The sequence below is a fragment of the Calliphora vicina genome, chromosome 3 (assembly GCF_958450345.1).
Source record: "Calliphora vicina chromosome 3, idCalVici1.1, whole genome shotgun sequence".
Classification (NCBI taxonomy): domain Eukaryota; kingdom Metazoa; phylum Arthropoda; class Insecta; order Diptera; family Calliphoridae; genus Calliphora; species Calliphora vicina.
The window spans coordinates 85,413,538-85,432,869 of NC_088782.1; the positions used below are offsets into that span (position 1 = coordinate 85,413,538).

The 19,332-nt window shown below is 30.1% G+C and overlaps 1 protein-coding gene across 1 annotated transcript in view; it reads right to left on the bottom strand.

Annotated features, from left to right (window-relative positions):
• Positions 1-19,332, bottom strand: part of fln (flightin) — a 136,533-nt gene that overhangs the window by 71,162 nt on the left and 46,039 nt on the right. The window contains exons 2-3 of the mRNA XM_065505443.1: positions 9,391-9,616; positions 9,177-9,332 (exon numbers count right to left, since the gene is read on the bottom strand). Of these exons, the coding sequence (XP_065361515.1) occupies positions 9,177-9,332; positions 9,391-9,614 (380 nt within the window). The 5' untranslated portion in view covers positions 9,615-9,616. The remainder of the gene's footprint in view (positions 1-9,176; positions 9,333-9,390; positions 9,617-19,332) is intronic.

A 19,332-nucleotide genomic window follows, 5' to 3' on the forward strand; every position in this document is an offset into this window, starting at 1 on the left:
TACCACATAACATACCACATTCAAGTGACAATATTAACAATTTTGGAACGTTAACACCCCTTAGAACAACCTGTAATCTTTCTAAAATTAATAAAAAATGTGTTGAAGATATTTTAAGTACAATATCAATGAATAGGAGTTCTGGCTATGATAGAATAACACCTAAAATGCTATTATGCAAGAAAAACAAAATTGCAGATATAATTTCGGTTATGTTTGGTAAGATTATTGAGATTGGTGAATATCCTAGTATTTTAAAAATTCATAAAATTGTACCAATACCCAAAGTATTGGGTTCTAATAATGTAAATATGTTTCGACCAGTGTCTGTTTTATCTATTGTAGATAAAGTACTTGAAAAAATAATTTTTAATCAGTTATCTGAATATTTAGAAAAAAAATAGAAGCTTATTTGAACGCCAATTTGGATTCTGTAAAGGTTCTGGTACAGAAGAAGCGGTTGTGAATATTGTTGATTATATTTGTCAAAAGCTTTTGATCTAGTTAATCACAACATTTTGATTAAAAAGTTGGCAATAATTGGTATGTCTAATAACTCTATTAAGCTATTAAAAGATTATTTAAAAAATGGAGAAGCCAAAAGATCGTTATTATCTGTTAAATGTGGCGTACCTCAAGGTAGTGTGCATGGGCCACTTTTGTTCAATGTGGTAAACTGTTCATGTTTGCAGATGATATTTGCTTACTATATCGTTATAAGTATACGCAAGTATTAAAAACTCATGTAGAATATGATTCAGCAATATTAGCAGAATATATAAGACTTAACAAGCATGTTTTAAATGCTGATAAGACCAAGTTTATTAGGTTCAGACCATACATTTTAAAGAATGATGAAACAGTTGCAGTTCATATTGATGGTGTATTAATCCAAGAAATCAATACCATACGATATTTAGGCTTGTTCTTTTGTAGTAATTTACAATGGGATAATCATATTGACTCCATTAAATCAAAAATTTCTTCTGCTATTGGTGTTTTATATAAATTTAAACATAAATTTGACGTTAAAACGAAGATGCTAATATATCAGAGTTTGATACATAGCCATTTAACTTACCTTCCTATAATATATGGGTTTAAGAATAATGCTTCGCTGAAGAGCTTACAATCGGCGTAAAACAAGTCTTTGAAGTTAGTTTTTAATATGCCAATCAGATATCATACTTTGGATGTTTTTAAGAACTATGCTATAAACGTTTTACCTATAAGAGCATTGTATAAAATGCAAATAATGATGTTTGTTTTTAAATCCATTAAAAGTCTTGGAAATTCCTCAGTTCTATTCCAACAGAATGTTCAAATTACACATAGGATAACAAGACAAAGCCAAAATTTGTCTACATCTAGATGTCGCCTTGAACTATCAAAGCAGCGTATTTGTTTTGCTGGTCCAAATGTATATAATGATTTACCAAATTTTTCGAAAACCATTGAATTGTTGTCAACATTTAAAAGAAAATTAAAAAAATTTTTGCTAACCAACCTCGAAACACTTCTTGAGTAATTTTTGTAATATACATTTTATTTTCATTGTAAAATAATAAAAAAAAACCTGTAAATAACTAATATTTTTATGTATATAATGAAATAACACTAGTTGCCTTTTAGCCTCTTAATTGCCAATATTGGTGCTGAGGCATTAAACTATTTTTGTCATATATGTAATTTTCATTGAAATAAACAATATAATAATAAAACAAGTAAGAGTGCTATATTCGGCTGTGCCGAATCTTATATACCCTTCACCAAATTATACCTTAAAATTTTAAATATTTTTAGGTAAACAAAATTGAATTTTTTAATTTTTTGGAAAAAATTTTTTTTCGATTGTTATTTTAAATTTTTAACATTTTTTTTTTTAAATTTTTAACATTTTTTTTTTTAAATTTTAAAATTTTTTTTAAATTTTAAAAAAATTTTTTTTTTGTCTTTAAAATTTTTTTTCCAACTTACTATGGTCTTATATACGTTGCAAATGTCTTTGAAATATCTATCATTAGATATCCATATTGTCTATATTAATGATTTAGTAATCCAGATAAAGGTCAAAAGTCGAGGTTGTCTTGGTTTTTTCCTCATATCTCAGCCATTTGTGGACCGATTTTGCTGATTTTAAATAGCAAAATTCTCGAAAGCATGTCTGACAGAATTATTGAAGATTTGGATCCCGAAGATATCTGGGGTCTTCAGAAAATTGATTTCAACAGACAGACAGACGGTCAGACAGACGGACATGGCTTAATCGACTCCGCTATATATAAGGATCCAGAATATATATACTTTATAGGGTCGGAAATGAAAAATGTAGAAATTACAAACGGAATGACAAACTTATATATACCCTTCTCACGAAGATGAAGGGTATAAAAAGGCTGGAAAATCACCTGGTATAGATAAAATTACTACCACGATGATAAGTAATCTGCCCAACTGTGCACCTTGACGAAAATTGCATTATTCCTGACCATCAATTTGGTTTCAGAAGGAAGCATAGTACTATCGAACAAGTAATTTGGATAACTACACTTATTCGGAAAACCTTCGAGAGCAAACATACCAGTATTGCTCTGCATTATTTATTGAAATATTTCAAGACATCGATAAAGTCTGGAACGGTGGACTAATACACAAAATTACTAGATTACTACCTCCGAATGTACATAAACTGCTTAAAAATTACAGTAGATATGCTTACGACAAATTAAAAATTAAGGTAAGCGCAACAAAATATATTCACGTTACTTACTTACTACTCTAAGACGAGAAAGTTGCCCTTCTTCACAGATAAATAATATCAAAATTCCAGAACAGAGTCATGTAAGATATCTCGGTATCCATCTTGATCGCCGTTTAATAAGAACCAAGTTTACAGAAATAAAATTAAAGTCATTTCATTTGTACTGGCTAATTGTCCCACGGTCTACTCTAGACTTGGAATACAAAGTGTTTTTGTACAAAACAATTATAAAACCGATATGGCTATACGGCATTCAGCTATGGGGAACAGCGTACTCCTCTAACGTTGAAAAATTGCTAAGAAAGCAGTCAGCATTGTTAAGGACAATAACAGGCGCCAGTGGTATATTCGCAATAGTAATATCCATAGGGATCTCAATGTGCCCATAATATGCGAGGAGATGAAACTCTCCAGTTTAAACTGTTATTTGAGGGTCATATACGACTGAGGCGATTGGAAACACTGGATCTGGCCAGATAATCATTTAACGAGCACTCATGTTGGACATTGAAGCGGCAATAACAACATTAGTTTTAGTTTAGGTTAAGATTTTATTACTTATTGTAAAATTCTTAAAAGAAAGATTCAATAAAGAATAACAAAAAAAAAAAAATTTCGAATAAATTAAAAATATATTTGTCAACATATGCAGTCCAAAAGGGTACAGAAGTAGGACGTAGCGGTTCAGAAAAAGCAGACATTTTTCACTTATTTTTTGTAAAAAAATTCTAGTTACCCTACTGCGCACAGTGAGAATAAAAAAAAGGGAAATAAATCAGTAACTTCTAAACCCTTACGCCGAGGTAAATTCTCAGCGACTTGTTTAGTTTTTCCTAATTTATTTGACACGTAAAAAACATAAGGTAGACATGTTATATATCAATGGATAGAGGATTTTGTCTACTTTTCAAAAATGTGTATAACTTTTGAATATTAAAATTCATGGAATACTTTTTGAAAAATATGACAAAAAATGCTTTTTATTGAATTTTGCATAGATAAAAATTTTTCAAATTGAAATAAAATTTTTATTTATGAATATTTTTTAATGAAATTTCACAGTTTGTAGATTTTTCTATTTAAAATGGAAAAGTAAAAACAAATTTTTAAATTTGTAATCAAGTATCCCGCAATACCCAAAAAAATCATGAAAAATCCCAAAAATGAGATTTTTTCGTTTTTTGGCTATAATATCCATAATAGGGGCGGGGTTATCGGAACCCTTTACAAAATAATTAAGAACTTATTGGGCCATCTAAAATAGGTAACTATATTTTGATATTGAGTATGCGATTTGAGAATTTTTGCCCTAAAGTTGAATTTTACATAAAAAATAGGCATTTTTTGAATGGACCTGATCCCGTCAGTATCAAAAATTATAAATGTTTTTTTCATTTAAAATATTTGGCGTGAAGTTAGCTTTTCAAAAAGTACAAATTTATTATACATCTTCTTAGAAAATTTTTAGATAACTTAAAAAGAATAAAAGTACTTTTTTCCCAAATAAAATTGCGAAAAAAAGTGCTGGGAAGAAATCCTCAAGCTACACAACTGATGGTAACTTCATAACAAATGATACGGATAAAGTCATGGTTTTCAATCAGTTCTTTTTTGATACTATAGAGAACCTAAGTAGTAACATACCACATAACATACCACATTCAAGTGACAATATTAACAATTTTGGAACGTTAACACCCCTTAGAACAACCTGTAATCTTTCTAAAATTAATAAAAAATGTGTTGAAGATATTTTAAGTACAATATCAATGAATAGGAGTTCTGGCTATGATAGAATAACACCTAAAATGCTATTATGCAAGAAAAACAAAATTGCAGATATAATTTCGGTTATGTTTGGTAAGATTATTGAGATTGGTGAATATCCTAGTATTTTAAAAATTCATAAAATTGTACCAATACCCAAAGTATTGGGTTCTAATAATGTAAATATGTTTCGACCAGTGTCTGTTTTATCTATTGTAGATAAAGTACTTGAAAAAATAATTTTTAATCAGTTATCTGAATATTTAGAAAAAAATAGAAGCTTATTTGAACGCCAATTTGGATTCTGTAAAGGTTCTGGTACAGAAGAAGCGGTTGTGAATATTGTTGATTATATTTGTCAAAAGCTTTTGATCTAGTTAATCACAACATTTTGATTAAAAAGTTGGCAATAATTGGTATGTCTAATAACTCTATTAAGCTATTAAAAGATTATTTAAAAAATGGAGAAGCCAAAAGATCGTTATTATCTGTTAAATGTGGCGTACCTCAAGGTAGTGTGCATGGGCCACTTTTGTTCAATGTGGTAAACTGTTCATGTTTGCAGATGATATTTGCTTACTATATCGTTATAAGTATACGCAAGTATTAAAAACTCATGTAGAATATGATTCAGCAATATTAGCAGAATATATAAGACTTAACAAGCATGTTTTAAATGCTGATAAGACCAAGTTTATTAGGTTCAGACCATACATTTTAAAGAATGATGAAACAGTTGCAGTTCATATTGATGGTGTATTAATCCAAGAAATCAATACCATACGATATTTAGGCTTGTTCTTTTGTAGTAATTTACAATGGGATAATCATATTGACTCCATTAAATCAAAAATTTCTTCTGCTATTGGTGTTTTATATAAATTTAAACATAAATTTGACGTTAAAACGAAGATGCTAATATATCAGAGTTTGATACATAGCCATTTAACTTACCTTCCTATAATATATGGGTTTAAGAATAATGCTTCGCTGAAGAGCTTACAATCGGCGTAAAACAAGTCTTTGAAGTTAGTTTTTAATATGCCAATCAGATATCATACTTTGGATGTTTTTAAGAACTATGCTATAAACGTTTTACCTATAAGAGCATTGTATAAAATGCAAATAATGATGTTTGTTTTTAAATCCATTAAAAGTCTTGGAAATTCCTCAGTTCTATTCCAACAGAATGTTCAAATTACACATAGGATAACAAGACAAAGCCAAAATTTGTCTACATCTAGATGTCGCCTTGAACTATCAAAGCAGCGTATTTGTTTTGCTGGTCCAAATGTATATAATGATTTACCAAATTTTTCGAAAACCATTGAATTGTTGTCAACATTTAAAAGAAAATTAAAAAAATTTTTGCTAACCAACCTCGAAACACTTCTTGAGTAATTTTTGTAATATACATTTTATTTTCATTGTAAAATAATAAAAAAAAACCTGTAAATAACTAATATTTTTATGTATATAATGAAATAACACTAGTTGCCTTTTAGCCTCTTAATTGCCAATATTGGTGCTGAGGCATTAAACTATTTTTGTCATATATGTAATTTTCATTGAAATAAACAATATAATAATAAAACAAGTAAGAGTGCTATATTCGGCTGTGCCGAATCTTATATACCCTTCACCAAATTATACCTTAAAATTTTAAATATTTTTAGGTAAACAAAATTGAATTTTTTAATTTTTTGGAAAAAATTTTTTTTCGATTGTTATTTTAAATTTTTAACATTTTTTTTTTTAAATTTTTAACATTTTTTTTTTTAAATTTTAAAATTTTTTTTAAATTTTAAAAAAATTTTTTTTTTGTCTTTAAAATTTTTTTTCCAACTTACTATGGTCTTATATACGTTGCAAATGTCTTTGAAATATCTATCATTAGATATCCATATTGTCTATATTAATGATTTAGTAATCCAGATAAAGGTCAAAAGTCGAGGTTGTCTTGGTTTTTTCCTCATATCTCAGCCATTTGTGGACCGATTTTGCTGATTTTAAATAGCAAAATTCTCGAAAGCATGTCTGACAGAATTATTGAAGATTTGGATCCCGAAGATATCTGGGGTCTTCAGAAAATTGATTTCAACAGACAGACAGACGGTCAGACAGACGGACATGGCTTAATCGACTCCGCTATATATAAGGATCCAGAATATATATACTTTATAGGGTCGGAAATGAAAAATGTAGAAATTACAAACGGAATGACAAACTTATATATACCCTTCTCACGAAGATGAAGGGTATAAAAAGGCTGGAAAATCACCTGGTATAGATAAAATTACTACCACGATGATAAGTAATCTGCCCAACTGTGCACCTTGACGAAAATTGCATTATTCCTGACCATCAATTTGGTTTCAGAAGGAAGCATAGTACTATCGAACAAGTAATTTGGATAACTACACTTATTCGGAAAACCTTCGAGAGCAAACATACCAGTATTGCTCTGCATTATTTATTGAAATATTTCAAGACATCGATAAAGTCTGGAACGGTGGACTAATACACAAAATTACTAGATTACTACCTCCGAATGTACATAAACTGCTTAAAAATTACAGTAGATATGCTTACGACAAATTAAAAATTAAGGTAAGCGCAACAAAATATATTCACGTTACTTACTTACTACTCTAAGACGAGAAAGTTGCCCTTCTTCACAGATAAATAATATCAAAATTCCAGAACAGAGTCATGTAAGATATCTCGGTATCCATCTTGATCGCCGTTTAATAAGAACCAAGTTTACAGAAATAAAATTAAAGTCATTTCATTTGTACTGGCTAATTGTCCCACGGTCTACTCTAGACTTGGAATACAAAGTGTTTTTGTACAAAACAATTATAAAACCGATATGGCTATACGGCATTCAGCTATGGGGAACAGCGTACTCCTCTAACGTTGAAAAATTGCTAAGAAAGCAGTCAGCATTGTTAAGGACAATAACAGGCGCCAGTGGTATATTCGCAATAGTAATATCCATAGGGATCTCAATGTGCCCATAATATGCGAGGAGATGAAACTCTCCAGTTTAAACTGTTATTTGAGGGTCATATACGACTGAGGCGATTGGAAACACTGGATCTGGCCAGATAATCATTTAACGAGCACTCATGTTGGACATTGAAGCGGCAATAACAACATTAGTTTTAGTTTAGGTTAAGATTTTATTACTTATTGTAAAATTCTTAAAAGAAAGATTCAATAAAGAATAACAAAAAAAAAAAAATTTCGAATAAATTAAAAATATATTTGTCAACATATGCAGTCCAAAAGGGTACAGAAGTAGGACGTAGCGGTTCAGAAAAAGCAGACATTTTTCACTTATTTTTTGTAAAAAAATTCTAGTTACCCTACTGCGCACAGTGAGAATAAAAAAAAGGGAAATAAATCAGTAACTTCTAAACCCTTACGCCGAGGTAAATTCTCAGCGACTTGTTTAGTTTTTCCTAATTTATTTGACACGTAAAAAACATAAGGTAGACATGTTATATATCAATGGATAGAGGATTTTGTCTACTTTTCAAAAATGTGTATAACTTTTGAATATTAAAATTCATGGAATACTTTTTGAAAAATATGACAAAAAATGCTTTTTATTGAATTTTGCATAGATAAAAATTTTTCAAATTGAAATAAAATTTTTATTTATGAATATTTTTTAATGAAATTTCACAGTTTGTAGATTTTTCTATTTAAAATGGAAAAGTAAAAACAAATTTTTAAATTTGTAATCAAGTATCCCGCAATACCCAAAAAAATCATGAAAAATCCCAAAAATGAGATTTTTTCGTTTTTTGGCTATAATATCCATAATAGGGGCGGGGTTATCGGAACCCTTTACAAAATAATTAAGAACTTATTGGGCCATCTAAAATAGGTAACTATATTTTGATATTGAGTATGCGATTTGAGAATTTTTGCCCTAAAGTTGAATTTTACATAAAAAATAGGCATTTTTTGAATGGACCTGATCCCGTCAGTATCAAAAATTATAAATGTTTTTTTCATTTAAAATATTTGGCGTGAAGTTAGCTTTTCAAAAAGTACAAATTTATTATACATCTTCTTAGAAAATTTTTAGATAACTTAAAAAGAATAAAAGTACTTTTTTCCCAAATAAAATTGCGAAAAATCGCCTTTTTTAATTTTTTTATATTCAAATGCATGTAACTTTGGACTCAGTCATGATTTTTAAACATTTCTTTCTTTATTTGATATATAGATCTATTGTTAATCCTATAAAAGAAAAAAATGGATAAAATCGGAGAATATTTGGAACCGCGGTCACCAAAAAACTGGCGTAGGGTGGATAAAAATGTTGAAAATTATATTTTCAAATGCGAATATCTCCTAAGCTATAAGAGATAATTGATAGCTACGAGGTTTTATATAGTGCTCGACGAGGAGATTCTGTATGTGTTATTTTTTTTAATCGGAACACAAACGAAGAAATGGGATCCTTTTAAATATTGAACATACCCGAGGTGTCATACTTTGGGAACCCCTGGTCCCGCTCCTGGTGGGGTCATAAGGTCCAAATTCAAAACTTAAACTCGACCATAGTTACTTTATCTATTTGATACATTAAAGTATTTTTAATTGAACTTATGCATATTTAAATACTAACCTGGAATAACTGGTTCTTAAAACACGTTCCGCCCAAGTTTGAGCTCTTGGTATATCTCTTGGTACTCCAACTTGTTTTTTATCTAAGTAATCAATAACATCATCATAATAATTTGTTCTATAGTTATACATGTATTTGTATTGGAGGAATTTTGGCCTAAAATGCATTTTTTTAATTTTGTTAAACTGGTTTGTAATTTTTGAATTATATTTACCTAACCCAATGTCTATACAATTGAACCGGTTTTCTATAACCATCATCTTCTGGAGGTGGTGGTGGTGGTGCCAAATCATCTTCTGCGTTTTCTTTATTGTCCGTTTGATCAGATGTAACCCCTTCTGTTTGACTAGCTAATGTATCTTGTTGTGATGTTTCCGTCTGAGGTTCATTTGTTTCTGTCGACTCATCGATTGCCCATGGATCTTCTTCATCACCCATATCTTAAAAATGGAAAATATATATTTTGAATTAAAATCCAGTAAACCCGTTTTTGCCTAAATGTTTATAGAAAGTTAATTTTGTTGCCAGCCAATTTATCCCAAACGTCGAATTTTTTCCAGTCATCACCTTTTCGATAAAATAATGTTACAAAACATAAAAAACTATCCATTATATTATAAAAATACCCACCACCAAAAGATTTACTTGGAAGGACGAAAACAAATGTTCGTATACATATACTGATCTTTAATAAGTCAATATATTTAGTGGGGAGGGTATAATGCGTAACACTCACCTAAAAGTATACTGATCGACTCAGAATCACTTTCTGAGCCGAAGATATTCCGGTAAAGTTTGGTACATACAATTTTTTCGGCCCAAGGACTAAGCCTTTTGAAACTGGACGAAATCGGTCCATTATTTCATCTAGCCCAAATCATCTTGAAATTGGATATTATCGGTCATAAATGTTTAATTCATATACAAGGTATCTACACAAATTTCACTCCAAATAAGTTTTATATATACGGAAATCATATCACTTAATTTTATGATGATCGGTTCATAGCACTATACAACAAAATCAAATTTTTTCCAAAATTACAAGATCCGATCAATAAATTTTGATAGAGGAGCCAAAAAAAATGACACGTGTATCGGCGTTTTGAAAGTTTACATCTGAATTTCATTTGAGGGGGGAGTAAAGTTTCCCAACTTTGGCAAATTCTTATTGTTAATCGGCATAAGAAACCATGTGATCCTTACATTTTAGGTAAAAAATGTGTTCAGCAAATTTAAGTAAAATGCTACAGGGAACCTTTTTGTAGAAAATGTTAACCCTCTAAATACTCAAGGCATTGGTATTTTTTGTCCTTCTTTTAAAAAAGAGCAAAAGACACCACAGGGATTTAAGGGGTTAAAATGTTCCGCAAAAATCCGTGAAATTTTACTACAAGTCCCTGAATACATCAAAACGGAAAATTCAACCAGAAAGTCAGAAATAAGACACAACAAAAAAATAGTTAAAATTTACCTAAAAAATCACTAATATCTCTATTATTTTACCTTCGATAGCAAATTTGGATAGGAAGTATTAATTAATTACATTTTTTAGCTCTAGGCAATTCCACTTCATTGTCATACAATGTCCAGCATATTTCAGCTATAAGCGTTCTTCAATGGGTGCGCATGTCTGATGGAATTGTTCACCATGCTCATCAGATTCTGTTGATCTCAATGTAATCCATATGGGAATTTAAAAAATAAATTTTAGTTGAATTTTTGTAAAAAATTTCATCAAACATTGAAGAACGCTATAAATTCCAAAGCATACTTCCTATCCAAATTTGCTATCGAAGGTAATATAATAGAGATATTAGTGATTTTCAGTTAAATTTGAACTATTTTTTTATTCATGCTAAATTGTTGGGGTACTTTAAAACTAAATTCTTAAAAAAGCGAAATTAACCCTAGGCTCTCTTTTGTTGTGTCTTATTTCTGACTTTATGGTTGAATTTTCCGTTTTGGTGTATTCAGGGACTTATAGTAAAATTTCACGGATAATATTCTTGCCCCTTTAACCCTTAAATCCCTGTTTTAATTGTGTTTTTTGCTCTTTTTTTAAAAGAAGGACAAAAAAGACACATAGAATATTTTGTTGAACAAATCTAAAATAAAAGAAAATTTTACATTGTGGCAAAATGGAAAAGTATGTAGTGGTATTAAACAATAATTGTTAGTACAAATTAAAATAAAAAATCATATTTACAGTTCCGAGGAAGATTTTACGTTTAATATTAAAAAATTAAAAATCTTGTGAGGAAAGGTGCTGTCAAAAATTAAACCGGACTTTGAAATAACAAAGGAACAAATAAGCCGAAAATTTTGCAGAACGTTCTAAAAAGCAAACTCTGTGCAGTTGTTGCGCAGTAGCAAAGCATCTGCAACAGCTGATCACGCATCTGCAACAGCTGATCACGCATCTGCAACAGCTGATCACGCATCAGCAACAAAACATGGCATAACTGCCGCAGTGAAATGAAATTAAGATGTAAACTTTCAAAACGCCGATACACATGTCTTTTTTTTTCTCCTCTATCAAAATTTATTGGTCGGACATTGTAACTTTTTTTGTGTTGTACAGTGTAATTAAAAATAAACAAAATAAAAATCGTTTAAATGTTTATATAATGTATACATTTATCTAATTTTCGGAATTGTGATATATTTAATTTTGATCATATTATTTACAAAATCTTAAAAATTTGTTTATATTATACGCATACTTCTTGATAAGCTCATCACTTGGCACCCAGTTTTCCAAATCTTCATTCAATAAATTTTGTGCTGAAAGCATGGACTCACATGTGTCCACTTTTAGCCAATTTATTTTTCATTAAAGTTAATTTTGAAAAAACTCTTTGCACTACGTACGTAGCTAATGCATATAATTAATTTAAATTATTATTAAGCCTATTTTTGAAATTTCCTATTCTGTGTCGAAATTCTTCATGTATTCTTCTTCTCTAAATTAGTATCTGGGTCATTTATTATATCATTGTATTCCGAATGTTGGGCCACAATGTTTTTTATATATTTTTCATATAAATATATTTTTTTTACATTTTTTAAATAAATATATAAATAAATAAATGAATTTGATAATAATAATAAATAGCACACTACCCTATTATTTAAGTTCATTTATATTAACCTTTAGCTTTAAGATATGTAGTAAACCCTTACAGCTTAATATGTTAGCTGTAACGGGTTTGTTGAACATAAATAGGTTTAAGTTTTACATATAATAAATACATAATTTACTTGCAAATTGAATCCTAAACCTTTCGGTTGTTTTTATTTAAAAGTGTCCCAATCTAAATTCGTGTTTTTTAAATTATAAATTAATTAATTTAAAAAGTTTTTAAAAATCCTTAAAAATTATTAAGGATCAACACCGAAATCAATTCATTATAGTTTATTTACTTATTGGAATGAAATAAAACTGAAAGCTCTTTATTATTTATTTCAATTCTTAAAATTATTTCTTTACAAAGTTTGTGATAAAAATGTAATACATATACAGTAATTTTGACTTACCTGCACAACCAACTTTGCACGATATTTTGTGCAGGTAAGTTAAAAATGCAGTTAACCTTAATGCACTTACCGGCTCATTGATGCTGGTAAGTGCATTTACAGTTTACTGCCCAAAAAAGCAGCTAACGACAAATAATTTACATGAAGTTTTGTGATGTTTCCCTTTAAAAATAACGACAAATTTGGTATTTTAGCTACTTTTAAAATTATTAAGAAGTTTACAAACACAATTTTTTATTCAAAATCGTATTTTTCTTATTTTGTTTTGATTTAATTTAATATTAAGCAGCTAAATGAAATTTTTTTCATGAAAACCAGTTATAGCTTCCAAAAGTATTATGCACTTATCTTAAATGTGCAGGTATGAACAATGCACTTATATTAACTAATTTATATGGAGTTTGGTAAATAAATATACAAAACACAAGTTTTGTGCACTTATATGCAAAATGCTCTTAAGTGAAAGGCAGGTAAGTCAAAACTATTGTTTTATAAAAACAACAATACTACAAGAAAGCTTTACGGAACATATCTCCATTTCTGCCTCATGTCCAATATATATTTTTAGTAGTTTTTTAACGCGTGAATCGCCCATAAAATTAATTTCTTCTATATTTATTGTTCTAGAAACGAGATATATTATTTGCGATGATAATTCGCTTTGAAAATTTGTATTTAATTTGTTCATATTTTTAAGTATGTGGACAAACCAAAAAGGGGTCAAAAAGGCTCAAAAATCTGACAAAGTGGCAGATTTAGTTCATTATAGGAAAGGTACACAAAAAGTGGCACGGTAGCTGAAAAAGAGTCAAAATGCGACTTTAGTCGCACAACGGTAACGCTGATTGCGACTACTCAGTAATGTAGTGAAAGTGGTACACTCAACCAGAAAATATTTAAAGCAAAGCTAAAATTAATTTACATTTATAAAATAGAAATGATCGAAAGAAAATAGTGTTAAAACTATTGAAAAAAGAAAATATTGGTAGTGTTGAATAATAAAAATAATGAGTAAAAGTAAAGAAAAAAAAATATATATTCATAATTATCAAAATAATCTAAGAAAAAAATAATATATGTTAACGGTTTAACAACATTGCACAGTGGCTCGACTCTTATTATAAATTAAACATCAGTGTAACTAAGAAAAAAATATATATTTATATACATATATAAATAATATACATATATTAAAGTACCCATAATAGGCTAATCTACACTGAATCAATTAAGTCTCCGTACAGACATACTCGTAATATAAACTAGCAATTTATGGTCACTTTTCAATACATATTTAAAACTTTTTTTAATTCATTTTATAAAAAATCTTATAACCTAGAAATCAACATAAAAAAATACAAACATTTTCCTTAAAAACATAAAAATTTACATAAATTCAATGGCCTATAATCAAGTCAAACACTAAAGTCGGTTCTTTTTAAAAACAACTTTAAATTAAAAACCCGCTTTATATTATTTCCCAACTATAGTCAAAATTAAAGTATGTTTTAAATTGAACCGACTTTAACTGGGTGCCACCTCAAATGTAGAAAATGTTTTCATACAATATGCAACAAAATACATACAAGTGGCACTGCTGAACAGCTGACATAGAAAATTAAAACAAAAACCAAAAAAGGTAAACAATAAAAGTAACCGGGACAACTAAAGAAAAAAAGTTTTTTGTGGTGGAAAAATGGAAAAGATTAATATCATATTTAGAATATTTTGGTACTAATTTTATTGATAACTGTTCAATAATTGCAAAATCTCTGCCAAATTCTTGTAACTTAATTTTTTTACTTTTTGCAGAACTGTTTTACATGGCGACAAACAGCTGATGCTGTTGTTAAATGAGTTAATAACAGCTTCAGCTTGTTTTATATTTGCAGTCGACTTTAACGTCAAAAATATACTTTAACTTGTCTATGGTAGACCTAAAGTCCACTCTTAAGTAAAGACGACTTTATTTCTATTAAAATATACTTCAGCTTGTTTTATATTTACAGTCGACTTTAACGTCAAAAATATACTTTAACTTGTCTATGGTAGACCTAAAGTCCACTCTTAAGTAAAGACGACTTTATTTCTATTAAAATATACTTTATTTCTGACTATGATTATGGGCCAATAATTGTACAAAAATTATCACCAAAAAAGTCTCCGTACAGTTAACCGTTTTAAGGCAAGGAACCCCAATATTAAACTTAATTGCATTTAATATGTGGTAGGTCCTCCTTTCTGAGCAATTGCTTCATTTTAATGGCTGTGCATGGAATGGACCAGCTTTGTTGTTGTCAGGGAATCCAAAAATAAGCAAATTTTAATGGATAGAAAGAAAATTATTATTAACTTGCAAAATGACAACAAAATATATCACCTGCTGCAAAGCAGAGGCTGTCTGCTGCTAGTAAAAACCTGAAAAAAGCCCTTCAATTAGAAAAGGATCGCAGAAATAGAAATTACATTCAAAGTTTGACAAATACCAAACACACAAATTTTTCCCTTTGGAAAGCAACGAAAAATATCAAGCCACCGGTAGAGGGGCAAAGCCCTTTAAGGAAAGCTGATGGTACCTGGGCTCGCAGCACGGAGGAAAAGGCTAAAATATTTGCCGATCACTTAAGTACAGTTATTCAACCAAACTCGCCAACTACTGTTTTTGAACTTGAAGAGCTCAAAAGAAAATTATTATTAACTTGCAAAATGACAACAAAATATATCACCTGCTGCAAAGCAGAGGCTGTCTGCTGCTAGTAAAAACCTGAAAAAAGCCCTTCAATTAGAAAAGGATCGCAGAAATAGAAATTACATTCAAAGTTTGACAAATACCAAACACACAAATTTTTCCCTTTGGAAAGCAACGAAAAATATCAAGCCACCGGTAGAGGGGCAAAGCCCTTTAAGGAAAGCTGATGGTACCTGGGCTCGCAGCACGGAGGAAAAGGCTAAAATATTTGCCGATCACTTAAGTACAGTTATTCAACCAAACTCGCCAACTACTGTTTTTGAACTTGAAGAGCCACCTGTGTCAACATTATCTAATGATGACATATTAGATATAAGCCCAGAAGACATTAACGAAGTAATCAAGAATAATATAATATTAAAAAAATCACCTGGAAATGATTCTGTTACACCTACTATGATTAAAAACCTACCGAGGGTGGCAATAATTGTGCTGTCTACAATATTTAATGCGATCTTTAAACATGGAGTTTTTCCGACAAATTGGAAAACTTCTCAGATAATAATGATACCAAAGCCAGGTAAGGACTTGACCGTACCATCCTCCTATAGACCAATAAGCTTGCTTCCTTGCTTATCGAAACTGTTCGAAAAAGTGTTCCAAAAGAAAATCATACCATTTTTAAATGAGAAAAATATAATCCCAGTTCATCAATTTGGTTTCCGGCAACGCCACGGAACAATCGAACAAGTTAATCGTATAACCGGAGAGATAAGAAAATCCTTTGAATTAATGAAATATTGTTCAGCTATATTTTTGAATGTAGCTCAAGCCTTCGACAAAGTATGGCACAAAGGCCTGGTATATAAAATAAAATGTTTGCTGCCACCATCTACTCATAAACTATTGGAATCTTATCTATCGGACCGTATATTTACAGTTAAGTACAATGATTACGTGATAAGATAATATAGGATTGGAGCAGGAGTACCACAAGGAAGTGTTCTTGGACCTACCCTCTATTTGATTTACACCTCTGATTTGCCTACGAGCGATGAATTGACTATTTCTACATTTGCTGATGACACCGCAATTATTAGCTCACATGAAAACCCATATATAGCATCTAGTATACTAGATGGCTACTTAAGATGTGTGGAAACATGGTTAAACAAATGGAGAATACGTGTAAATGAGTTAAAAAGCAAACATGTTACGTTCACACTGAGGAGGGGATGCTGTCCACCTGTCACACTTAACAATGTTAATATACCTAGTCCGATTATGTTACATACCTTGGTATTCACTTAGATAGAAGACTTACTTGACGCCGTCATATAGAAACCAAGAGACTTCACATGAAGTTAAAAGCATATAGCCTTCACTGGTTAATAAGTGACCAATCAAAGTTAAGCCTGGACTATAAAGTCACCCTGTATAAAATCATTTTAAAACCAATTTGGACATATGGAATTCAATTGTGGGGAACGGCCAGTAATTCCAGTATTGAGCTTATACAGAGGGCCCAGTCGAGGATTCTTAGGACCATGACGGGTGCACCATGGTACATAAGAAATGAAAACATCCACAGGGACTTGGAAGTGCCACTAGTGTAGGATGAGTTTAAGAAAGTCCGCGATAAATATATACTGAAACTGCAATCCCACCCAAATCCGCTTGCTCGGCTTCTCGCACAGAGCCAAACCAGATCAAGGCTTTGTAGAGGAGATCTACCACCCCCCTAAGATGAGGTCCATGCATCAAGCAATGCTCTCTTTAGAGAGCAATTAGTTTTAATTTTAGTTATAAGATTTAATCACTTATTGTTAGGCCTAATGATATAGGCAGATTCAATAAATATTCAAAATTCAGTACGTTATTCAACAGTTCAAAAAACCGGAACAATGGCAAATAAACAAAGAACTGACCATCCAAGAAAAATAGACCACCACTTAGAGAGAAGAATTGTACGATTTGTAGAAGGTAATCCAAAAATTAACACATGTGTAATTGCGGGAAACTTGAAAACTAGTGATGAATTAACGGTAAACCCCCAAACTGTAAGAAACGCTCTTAAACTAAATGTATACAATGGTCGAGTAAGCCGTAGGAAGCCCCTTGTTCGAAAAGTGAACATAAACAAGTAAGAGTACTATATTCGGCCGCGCCGAATCTTAAATACCCTCCACCTAAATATGATGGTATAGAAACTGAAATAATATAACAATTGTTAGAAAGACTAGTTTACGCAGAAGATATTTTATTTCAAATGTACAAAAAATGTTTTCTAATTCAGCAATTTATAACTGAAATTCCTATTAGAACGTATGAAATTTAACAATTTATATCTTATATATAAAAAGGCCACACGTTTTTTTCTGGTACACTTTTAAGTATGTTATTGTCCACAAATATTGATGAAACTTATATGGCTTAAAAGGTTATTTTCTCTTGATGTGCACAATATAATTTTTTTTTAAAAAATTCTTGCCATAAAAGTGGTAAAAAGCGTTTTAAATTTGCTTGAAAAACAACAACAACATGTTTATGCACATCTAAATACATACACGTGCATTTGTGCACACACGTGAAAAATATCTTTGCATATATGTACTCAAAAGTAACTGTATAACATCGTTATTAGTAGTCTAATTTTGACCACCAGGCGGTCCTAGTACTTAATAATTAGTTAATACGTTTGGATCAACATTTTTCCCTTTTAACCTCAAGTGAAGAAACAGAGTATAAAAAAAGGGTATACAAATATATTTAGACTCATTTCAAAATATTTGGTTGTGGGACTTATGTGGGAGCTATGACCTATTATGATTCGATTGTCATAAAATATTTTTACGTGATTTTTATGTATTTATTTGAGAGCTGTGGCCAATTATGGACCAATATTCACAAAATTCAGTATTATGATTTTTGAATACAAATTACTGATAGATGTACTATTTTGGTTTAATATATGGATGCTATGACCTATTATGGTCCTAAGTATTTAAGGGCTATTTTTGTAGAATTTCACATAAACAACGCTATTAACAAGAGTGGACCTTATATGGTCCATAATTGAGCTATGCCGAATTATGGACCAATATTTAAAAAATCTTGTAGTACGATTCTTAGATACAAATTACTGATCGGTGTAAAATTTTGGTTCAGTATAGATTCTTATGGATATTTGTGCAGGTTAATGTGTTTTCCTGAAGTGGTTCTTATATGGAGGTTATGACCAATTATGGGCCTATCATCATAAAATTTGGTACATCGATTTTTGTATATATTGAATAAATTTGTTTTGAATTTCAACCTGATAACTATATTTGTATGAAATTTATGAGAATTTTATTGATTTTCGGGAGTGGAACTTATATGGGAGCTATGGTTTAATATGAACCGATATTCACAAAATCCAGAAGTATGATTACTGGTTACAAATTACTGATCTGTGCGTAATTTCATTTTGATATCGATATATTTTTAATATTTTTTAAGGTTAATATCTTTTTTCGGAAATGGGCCTTATAGGGGAGCTATGACCAATCGGCCAATCTGCATAAAATTTGGTACAGTGATATCTATATATATTGGTATAATTTTTGTAGAATTTTAGCATTATAAATGTATTTATATGAGATTTATGAGTACTTAACTGATTTTTCGAAGTGGACCTTATATGGGAGCTATGGTCAAATATGGACCGATATTCACAAAATCCAGTAGTATGATTTCTAAATATAAACTACGGATGTGTGTGAAATTTTGTTTTGATATTGATATTTTTTAGATATTTATGTAGGTTATTGTGTTTTTCGGAAGTGGTCCTTATATGGGAGCTATAACCAATTATTGGCCGATCTTCATAGAATTAGGTACAGCAATTCTGGTGTATATGGGGATTATTTATATCGAATTTCAACT